Raw genomic sequence first — 11,153 nt, 5'->3', positions numbered from 1 at the left:
TCATTTAACAAACAAACCCACTCTATAGATATGAACATACTAAGAAATGTAGAATTTATTTTTTAGAGCCTAAAACTTCATTTATGTTTTATCAGAGACGATTAAAGTCGTGGTTCACTGGACGGTATTAAAGACAGAAACATGGTGGCCATAACTTATGTATCTTAATAAGCCTAGATAGAAAAAAAAGGCGTAAAGCCAAATTATATGAATCAAACTCTTTATAATAACAATATAACCTACAATATTAAATCGTTGATGCTGCTTCTACAATACATTCGCACTTGGTGCAATGACAATATTATAATCATTATTTTATAATAATAATATATATATATATAAACATTCATATTCAAACACAAACCATTAATCACATTTTTGATTAACTTAAATCCATTCTTTACCCAATAATATGATGTTCACGATGTACTAAATATCCGCCAAACAAACAAACAAACAAACAAACAATAAACTAAACCGCGATTCGCAAACCATATCAGGGCTTGTACAATGATCGTGTGTCGTATAACAATTACATTTATATACATTTATATATCCTTTATTTCCGCAGTAAAAGTTGATCATTACACTTGTTTACGTACTCCAATATATTTATATTAGAAAAATACGATGTAATGTACTTTGAGTTAACATATCATATATGTTAATAAAGAACAATATCTTTTACAAAAATACATCGCCTCGCTCGACCGTCGGTCGGTAGGCGCTAGTACCCATATCGTTTAAAAATCTATGATTTTTAAGGCTCTCTTGCACGTATGTTGAAAAATATGTTACATAATTACAATACAAGTAGAATAAATCACTGTAACGTGCTAATATTTACAAGGTTTATTATTTTCTTTTTGTACTGATACCGGCCGATAAAAATATAATCGATATATATATGTATCTTTTTATAACTTCAATTTATTTGGTATGTTATTATATATTGATTTTAAAAAGTTCTCTCTCATCTGTATGCAAACTTATTTAAATTGATTAATTTGAATTGAAAATAATTAAATATACCTTAATAATAGTGATATATTTAAATATGTAGACGATACAATTTTGTAATATCAACTCTGGATAACATTTACATATGCCTGGCCCAACTACTACATTCATTTTGTGTTCCACCGAAGATACGAAAGTGGTGGGTGAGGGGTGAAAGGGGTGGGGGGGTTTAACACTGAAATGATATAGGTCCTTTGCAACGTGCTTGTCGAAGGCTTAAACGAGAAAGTAAATTTAATAAGTAACACGAAATGTGCGGCGGCCGTGGTCGGCGCGCGGCCGCCGCGACTTGCATATCCCTAACTAACTAACATTTATACAATAAGACATCAACTATCATTACAACGGTATCCAATTTTCATCATTTATAATCACAGACGCTTTCCTTAATGTACTGTTATATTTTCCCTTCCGCACCGATGTTAAGATAGACGTAAACACTAGTCTATTTAATGATTTACACTAAACAACAATTTTGAAAGTAACACAAAAACATGCTGCTCAATAAATAAAATCGTAGCTACAACACGAGACTGGTATACGACACATCCTGTATAGTTTTATGTAACAGAGATTAGGTAGATAAATATTTTGTTTTATCTGTATTGGGACTAGGCACGCGCGGCGCGGCGGCCGGCGCTCGGTGCAATAACTTATTATAATTAATCACACACCAAGTTAAAAACTAAAACTAAGTGATAAGTAATATTTTGTAGAACATCATTGGTGAAGTTGTCGGGAGCGCTTGGCGCAACTTCACTCTCTCCACACCCCGCTGCCACTTCAACATCTGTGGACAGAAAGTTTACATCTTACAATTATACAATAAAAATATATATATAATATATATACATTGCGTTTGCATCTAGCACGTGCATGTTAATTAATAATATATAGGACTCCTTATTGACGCGCGGCAGCGACTCTGTAAGTTGAAGTGGGTTTCCACGGTACGTGATTCTGCGAATTGCAGACGGAGATGGACTTATCTGCACAACCGCGTATTGTTTCCATGGCGTGTCCGCAGAATTACGCATATTAACGCTTATAACATTGTACAATGGAAATATGAACAATTTTAAGGATTCATAATTAAAACAACTGCATTTGCATTGCAAGCACGCGTTACTGTTGGCATCCATTGCAGAATTACATGTAAACAAAAACATAGATGTGGGTGACTATTCACCCTTTTATTTCTCTATATGTTTTTATATTTTTATAGTTTTTATATTTTATAGCTATTTCGGCAGTGGAAATCCACTTTTACAGATCACAACTCCGCGCGCCGTATAACGCTGAATTATCTGTACTACAATTTTAGCTGACATTTTAAAGTATATAATAAATAAAATTATTTTTAAAAAAAGCAGTTCCGTATATAACTCGCTACAATTGTAAATTAGTATTTCTACTGGAGATAAGCTAGGCATTCACTAATAACTGTATTTATCCATATTCGTAGCAAGCTCTTTCGTACATCTCAATGTTTGCTTGCTTTGAAAATTTTGGATACATTAACAAAGTCAAAAAAACTTTTCAAAATAAAATTTATTTATTGAGAATAAATGTGTTTTTAAAATTGGAGTTTTTAATTTGATTAACATCCTCTTAACACGTTGAGCCCCACCCGTATTTCTAAGACAATCCAGTTCAGGCCACGACCTAAACAGAAAGTCTAGTGTCAGCCACCGATGGTTGACGTGGCGCTCAACGTGTTAATATTAATATATGTAATAGAATCACAAAGAAACAAACTCATAACGTATTTTTTCGAACTGTTGTTTTATTAAAAAACGTTTACATAAATGTTTTAAACATGTTTCCCACGAAGTAGCGGTTTGAAAAAAATGCTATGTTAATTTTACTTATTTGAAAACATTTTCTTCGTTTTTCAATGTATTTTTTTTTATTTCGTATTACCATTTATTATAATTATAAAACACGCTTTATCTAACTGAAAGTTCATGTACAAAAGTGGACATGTTTCGGAAAGTTTCCGCAGTGGAAACTGACGTTTAGAGAATTTCCGTAACAATAATAAACTTCACTATTTATTTCGAAAAATATTTCTACAAATTCGAAGAAAAGAGTTACATATATTATAATCATAAGAGATGTAACCATATTCATCGAAAAAACGAAAGGAACCTTCAAAGATATACCAAGAACTAAGTTACTGTTGCCACGTTGAAGTTACTAAAAGTATGTGAAAATAAATAAGATTATTAAGTTACCAGAGCATTTATAGAAAATATACTAGAAGAAAATACATCGACCAGTTTGGTGACAAAACTATATACGGACCTACATTAAGACCAGTTATAGAGAAGCATGAATGCACCGGTAACTTTTTTTTTATATATTTTACTCGACTGACAGGGACGTAATTTATTGCGGGTATGTTACCAAGTTTGTACATAGTATGTATTACATTTTAGGTTTAGTTGTATGTACCTTATGTATTTAGTATATAGCCTAAATGACTGAATTGATTTTTATGAGATAGGTATAATTGGATCAGATTATAATCACATTATGTTTACCGCAGAGTTTTAAAAATTTATTTTTTTATTTAATTACTAAAAAAACTAGTTCTATAAATATATCTCGAGATAAGTTCAAGAGAGTTGAGGTTGAGAGTATAATCTTAAATTCATATTTTAATATCTATATTCCAAGAATTAATTAGTTTAGGATTAATAAATACGTAGTTAAAATAAATGATATACTATTAAATGGAAATTTATTTAAAGAGGTCGGTTAACAAGACTGTAAGCCATTCGATGATTAAAGCGGGTCGGTGAGCGACGTAAAAAAGTAAAAGTTATGACCTTGGACAAGTCTGTTAAGGCGCTGCGGTTAAAGTGGATTTGAAAAGGTTAAGATTTTTCCCTACGTTCACAATTATCGAACAATTATTTACACATAACAGATATTCTTTTATCTTTTTTTCTACGAATTAATTACCACATAAAGCAAAAATATCTGAAGCAAACTGTAAAATCATACGATATTGTGGACATTAATTATTTTTATTATTAAAATGTGCAACCTATCAACATTTTTTTATAGTAGAAACTCGCGGTATAAAAAAAAACATTGTTACCCATTCGTTGTACGTGGAGGGTATGGTTGGGTTTGATAAAGTACCTACGCCAAATTGTCTTAGTTAATTGCCTTTATCTATGAGACTAATTCTAAATTCTCAACGATATAGCCTCATGTATTTAGGCTGTATAAGAGAAACTCGTTTTATAAAAATCAAAATTAAAAAGTTCTACATTAACTCTAAATTCGATTGTGCTAAGAGATTTACCGAACAATAACACGTAAAATCTATTGTCCATTGATAATTAAAAAAAATCGATGAGTTATTTTAATAATAAACGTGAAAGCTGGCATGATTGTTAACTAATTCTATTGATAAAAATCGAGTTTGTTTTATAACATCTATTTAAGAAAGCCAAGGTGAACTAAAAGAAACAAATAACATTGAAACTGCCGTGAAAAATCTTAGCAATATCATAAATGTTTTTTTTTTATATGATAAGGTGGCAAACGAACGAGCGGCCCCCGAAATCGCTGAAATAGCGAAGCGACCGTTGCCCATAGACATATGCAATTGCATATGCGTTGCCTACCTTTAATCGACGGAGGAGAGGATGCACAGAAAGAAAATATTTTCCCTTTCCATGCATCCTCTCATCCGGAAAGTCCACTTCCACTTCCCATCCTTTCCTTATAAGAAAACGGGTGGGAAGGGAAAGAGGACTAAATTAGGCCTCTGGGACGCACACTCATCAGACTGCACGCGGAATAGCTTCCACTTGACGCCTGTCTTCTGTGTGGTCGTGGTATTTCACCGGGCGAGCCGGGCCAATTCGTGCGAAGATGTTAAAGCGGGCTCTACCACTGTAAATTATTAGATGGATGGATGGATGTTTGTTTAAAGGTATCTCCAGAACGGCTGAATGTATCTCGATGAAATTTGGCATACGTATAGAACATAGTCTGGAAGAACGCATAGGCTACTAATCGTGTTTTTTTTCCGCGCGGTCGGAGTCGCGGGCGACAGCTAGTGATTCATATTTGATTGAAGATATCGCCATTTTAATTAATTAGTACACAATCTAAGCCTTGTCCTAGTGAACTTTAATGACACTTATTCTAATAACATCTACTAGAAATATTATTAAAATGATAACGAATATATTATTAATAAATCGATCTAAGTAATAAAATAAACTATACCAACTATATTAATAAATTTACATTCGCAAATAAAGCAAAATATTCATATTTTTTTCACAATAAAATCGCGCTAAAACTATGCTTGATTTAATTTTTAAAAAATATTACCATTTATGCACATAAATGTTATTGAAAAATTATACAGTGTCTTTACTGCTAAGAAAAAAATATAGGTCATTTGTAAAAACGACAAAACCGCGGGAACTATATTCATCAGAAAATTAAGGATTCTTTGACATACAAAGAGTATCACATGACATACCTTGAAGGGATTCTTATCGTAATAAATTAGGACAAACTGTTTATATATTTTATTGCTAAAACGTTACATTTATTTATTTATTTTACATATACGAATTACTGGTATTACGTCATTATAGACATAACCGAAAGAGCCGCATTACTGCCTATCTATGACGTCATCATACAAGGGTAGAACAGTCAGACATTGCAGTACTGCTACAGTTTGTACGCACAATAAAGCATAAATGTGCGTTTACAAACAAAAGCCTGCGCTGTTCTACTGCATTTCCTTACTCCTCTATCCGCGTGTAAACTAGCAATAACTTCAGTTCGAATGTGAACGAGTGCATACATTTAAGGTGCTTGGTAACAGTGCGTGCGCGTGTGGTTTAAGCTTATTCGAGGCACAACAAAATCTGTATATATGTTATATGCTTACTCTATATTGGCGAATGCGGCTCAATCGTGTCACTGGGCAGGAATCCGCACCTGACACACAGAGAGCATTCTCTTGAAATACACGTTTTACTTGTATAGGAACGTTATATTCACTACAGTTTGCACTCCATAATATTAATATTTATTATATATACAATCTAACTATAAATAAGTGCCTTAGAATTGAAGCATCGCCTATGGACAACTACGTTTTAGATAAGATTGGTCGATTTTGAGTTTAATTTTTTTTTTAAAATTTGTATGCGTCCAAATTAAATCATTATTAAAATGTTTCAAAAATAAACAATGTGTTACAATTAAATCGAATCATTTTATGTGAATTGTTGGGCACTAGAAGGAATTGGGTCAATAAAATTTACGGGTGGCACAGTTCTTGACAGAACACATTACGAGATTAACATCTTGGCTCGGAACCAACTCGATAAAGGCACAGAGCATTCGGTCGCATCGAGACGGAAAACATGCCAAATATCGGACACAAGGGAGGATGTTTAATTCATTCATGAAGTGGTTGGTACACGTTTAAACCCCTTTTTCACTAGCTAGACTCTGGTCGTGAGCGACTGCTGTTTCTGAATAAGTATTGTACCACAGAGAAATAGCAATTGCACGCTCTTGTTATCGCTCGTCTAAATTGTTTAGTGAAAAAGGGTGTTTACTATACTTCTGATTACATCCAGTCGTTTTAAGTTGGCGAGTATATAATCCAATCATTTACCAGCGTCGAAACGAATGCAGCGCTCAAATAAGCGACCTAAATAAACGGATTTGGGTCACTTATTTAATATATGCAAAGTGAAGCGGTGGTTTTTATGTATATATTTGCGATTTGTGGCAACTCCAAATATTATTGTGTTAATTAGCTTTCTATTTTTAAATATTTTAAAACGAATGTATATAATTTGATAGCTATTTACAGCTTCATTGTTAAAAATGTGAATGTGTCCGATCGCATTATTTAGAAGTTTTAATCAAAAAAAAATTATCAACAATTCCAACCTGAAATACCTAAAATGTAATATTATTACAACTCTCTTATTCCATTTAATCATTGGCATTTAAAATACTTTTTATTAATATTTTTGAATTTAAATAAAATTTACAAGGTATAAATTATTTTACATTAAAATTTTGGATTAATTTATTTATTTAATATTTTTGTTATTAAAATACAAAAAATACATGCATGTAATAGCAAAATAAAAACAATGAAATGTAAATTGTAATATTTTCAAGCGTCAATAATTTTTAGAGTATTTTTTTTACAAATTTGCACAGCGCGACAAAAATCTAATAATGCAAAAATATTTTTATATCAAATAATTACTGTTTTATGTATATAAAAAAAACAAAAATAAGAAAAAAATACGAGAATAAGATGCGTAAAATGCGTAATAGATTTATGAGAAACTAAAATTCCTGTCAGTAAAAATACCATCACCAACATTAAGGGAAAAAAGCATTTTGACGAGATATAGAATTGCCAGTTGTAAAAATTAATACTGTATTCAAACACAACTTTAAAATATGATTGTGGATTTATTACCGATATATTTACAAGTTTCTATGTAAATTGCTGTACTTTAAAACATTGTAAAAAATGTTCATTTGTAAACTACGTTAGCAAATGCTTCTACTATACACATTAAGATTATCTCGTTATTAGTATTTTAAAAGTAAATACGTTATAAAATGCATTATTACAAGCCCATGAGTTGTAAAAATGATTTAGTTATAATAAAATAGTGAATAGAAATTAGCTACATGTGCAGTATTACCTTAAACGGTAATTAATTCAAAACTTGAGATGTCGCTTAAATTGGCTGTTAGTAGCAGCTTTGATACAACACCATAAAATTAAAAACAAAATAGTGATTCAAAAATTTGCGGCAGATTGTGCAAATTAAAGATTGCGTGTCGCAAACTATGTCCAACAAGAGGAAACTTTGCGGTCGCGTGCTATTTGCAACAACATTTACAAATGGCGTAAAAAAACTGGCAACTCTGTCCCGCGTTGTGTTAATGCGTAAAACATGAATGATCGAATAAACTAAGATATATTGTCATATAAGATGGGGTAACGTACAATCTGTCTAGAGTCGAGGCGTGCTCAGCGTTCCGGGTAACCATTTCGCCTCCATTCGGCCTAGAATAAGACACATTACTGCATATCTTGCACACTCTCCTTCATGAACGGTGCTGTGATTGCGCCGTTGCTATGGCAACGAATGCGCAAATAAACATGTAAATATTATATAATAATCTGTTTATGCATATAAACTACATAAAATACTTATATATAACATTTATATTACATAAGAAGTAAATGATTTGAAATGATTAAGCGAGGCAGGTTGATCTCTTTAGTTAAGGGTGGTTTTCAAATTTTAGTCAACAAACACATATGATGGTAAAATAATATCTCTGTTTGTGAACTTACTTGCGCTTGGCGTGAAGCATTTCCATAAGCAGAGTTTGCGTGGGCGCCTGTCCGGCGCAATGTCTCTGGTACAGATGTTCTTCCCCTCGGGCCGCTAGAGCGTGAATCTCCGGGACCAGGGTGACCAATTTACTAAATTTGTCCTGCGAATTGAAAACACACCGTCTCTAGCCAAGGAGTTACTTGCATAACCCTAGATATTACCATGCTACCCAAAATTAATAATTTAATAGTCAGACGAACTAGCTGGATACCGCCAAATATTATCTGACCAAGAGTTATGAATGTGATGCATTTAAGCCCCCATTTCCACTAAGACATTCGATCGGCCATGTGCATCCATCATTGGTATGGAGTCACAATTGCGCAATTAGTCGCGCTAGCGCAAAGTGGCGATACAATCACATCAAACTAAACACAAATGTAGGAAAAAGAGAAAAGAATGTAGGTAATTTCCTCGATTGAACTGTTGCTAAGTCCCTATAACCATTTTGGTCTCAGTTTGAAACGAACTCAAAATATGGGTTACCACAAAAATTTATCTCGTATCTAAGGTTCAAAAGCATTTAAATGCGTACCAATTGAATTGATCAATAAATTTGTATGAAATGAAGCATCTATTTACTGTGATGACGCATTCATACTGACTTAAGAGAAAAATAGAGGAAATAAAATAGTCCCGGTTGACCCAATAATAACTTAGACAAAGAGCTGGAAAGAGAACGGTAAAAAAATGTTGAAAGCGGCGACGTATAATTGAAAAATCTACAATGCAAATGCCAATATGGACTGGTTGCAATATAAAATAGAAAAATTTCGTCTGCGCCTATATAGTCATTTCGATATAGATACTAATCAGTCTGTCTGTCAAACTAGACGCCTATTGTGATGGAAATACGGCTAGACCTCGTTTCGCGGCTAGTGCAAGATCTTTTAACTCTACATAATGGGGCATTGTTCATTTTGCATTCATAAAATTTTAGCAGAAACAAAAGTATTTGTCTTTTGTTTATTCGTAAAAACTATTTTACTTTTTTAATATATCTTTAGTAAATTCTTCATATGTATTTCTATATGTTCTTCTAGTACGTTATTTTAATCATTTATAACATCTGGCAGACTAGTTTACCACAATAATATACCACATTGGTTTGATCAATAAGAACAAGCTAGCTCAATGGAGAGATCATGATATACGCGAATATCGATGTGTTCTTTCTTTTTAATTTCTTTTAGTTTATTGTCTAAAATGGCGCATTCCTTTTCACTTCTCTTTGTTTCTTTTCCTTTATAAATGTTTAAAACTATCTCAATATCTGTAATTCATACTAATATTTACCTGTATCGAGGGGTAACAGGTGAGCGTGTAATCAAGCAGCGCAGCTTGCACCGTCTGATATCCATCGCGTACGCACTTCACATTCACGATGCCCCTCACCTCTGAAACCCCAAAGTTACTCTTCAAAATAAATACAACATCGTTAAACACACATCACAAATGGCATCAACATATTGCAGAATATAAACAAACAATTCGCAACATTGCCACTTAAACAACGATCGATACTAACCAGGATTCAACAAGAGGAGGAATTTGACGCAAATATAATCCGGCACGTCGAACTTGAGTTCGGCTAATTTGTTCTGCAGGTCATTGAAGTGGTCGGCCAACGCAGGCACACCTAACAGACCCAGGCACAGAAGGTCGAACTTCTGTCCGTTGTGGAGCGTGGTCTCGTCGGGCAAGCCGTTATGCATCCGCTGATGAAGGTGGTCTAGGACCAACATGTCGGACCATGAATCTTGCAGTAGCTTCATCTGGTCATCGACCTGTAACAAATAACAAGCGCATTGCTTAAACAGCACAGCTGACCGACCACGTCTGTTGTTGGAGGGCTGACGCTAATGCTGCCGAGTAACCGAGTGGCGCAACGCTTCACAATACACATTCGCACGCTACATATCTATATGCATTCATATACGACATATTGCATAGTGTTAGGCATGAATTAGTACATAACATAAAAATACAGAATTAATATTACGTTACCCGGTTACTCGGTGTGCCTTTGAAATTTTCTGTTTCAACATAGAGACGCTGTCAGTACGTACTGAGTTTCGTCGTGTGATGTCAGAGTGGCGTGACGCAATCGGTAGATGGTGACAACGGAACGTCTTCTATATTTACGATCTAAATGTCTATCGATTATCGATCAATATTGGTGTGTGTTAAAGGTGTTATCTACGTTCGGGTGGTATCTGGCGGCGGTTGGCGGGCTCACAGTATACCAGTGTATCCGTGACCCAGATACTGTCGAGTTGCATTAGAATACACGGTGCGGTGCGCGCGTTAAATTCGCCGTTTACGAAATGTTACAACTGAATTTTAGAGCTCGCTGGCTATTGCCACACCGCGCCGCTTACTCAACCGCTCGCCTGATCGAGATCGGATCCTCAAAATCTTACGACCGACCAATCTATCCGAATGATCTTAATGTTGCGATTACATTGAGTTACGACGACAGCGAGGATTCCGTCCACTCTGAGTCGAGAGTCTCGCGCCAATCCTGATACACTTTATGTAATGCATTTAGCTCAGCTTGTTACACCATCTCTCAATTTAATAAAAAAAAGAGTTATGCATTTTACATGTATTTTATACTATCATAAATTTTTTATTACACTTTAGAAAAGTTACATGTCTTCGAAATTTCATTCTAAAAGGTAAAAGAGAACG

The 11,153-nt window shown here is 33.9% G+C and overlaps 1 protein-coding gene across 7 annotated transcripts in view; it reads right to left on the bottom strand.

Moving 5' to 3' along the window:
* Positions 1-1,039: 1,039 nt before the first annotated feature.
* Positions 1,040-11,153, bottom strand: part of ftz-f1 (ftz transcription factor 1) — a 72,528-nt gene continuing 62,414 nt past the window's right edge. For 3 of the 7 annotated variants that reach the window (XM_013306716.1, XM_013306722.1, XM_013306715.1), the window contains 6 exons: positions 9,988-10,246; positions 9,756-9,856; positions 8,417-8,559; positions 8,063-8,122; positions 5,957-6,006; positions 1,040-1,810 (listed from right to left, as the gene is read on the bottom strand). In XM_013306716.1, coding sequence (XP_013162170.1) covers positions 5,958-6,006; positions 8,063-8,122; positions 8,417-8,559; positions 9,756-9,856; positions 9,988-10,246 — 612 coding nt within the window. In that variant the 3' untranslated portion in view covers positions 1,040-1,810; position 5,957. Of the gene's footprint in view, positions 1,811-5,956; positions 6,007-8,062; positions 8,123-8,412; positions 8,560-9,755; positions 9,857-9,987; positions 10,247-11,153 lie in introns of those variants that run through there. The other 4 variants (XM_013306718.1, XM_013306717.1, XM_013306719.1 and 1 more) reach the window with 4 other exon arrangements.

This window comes from Papilio xuthus, unplaced genomic scaffold (assembly GCF_000836235.2).
Source record: "Papilio xuthus unplaced genomic scaffold, Pxut_1.1 DF828177.1, whole genome shotgun sequence".
Classification (NCBI taxonomy): domain Eukaryota; kingdom Metazoa; phylum Arthropoda; class Insecta; order Lepidoptera; family Papilionidae; genus Papilio; species Papilio xuthus.
The sequence above is the reverse complement of the archived record's forward strand: the minus strand, read 5'-3'. Positions and strand labels throughout refer to the sequence as shown.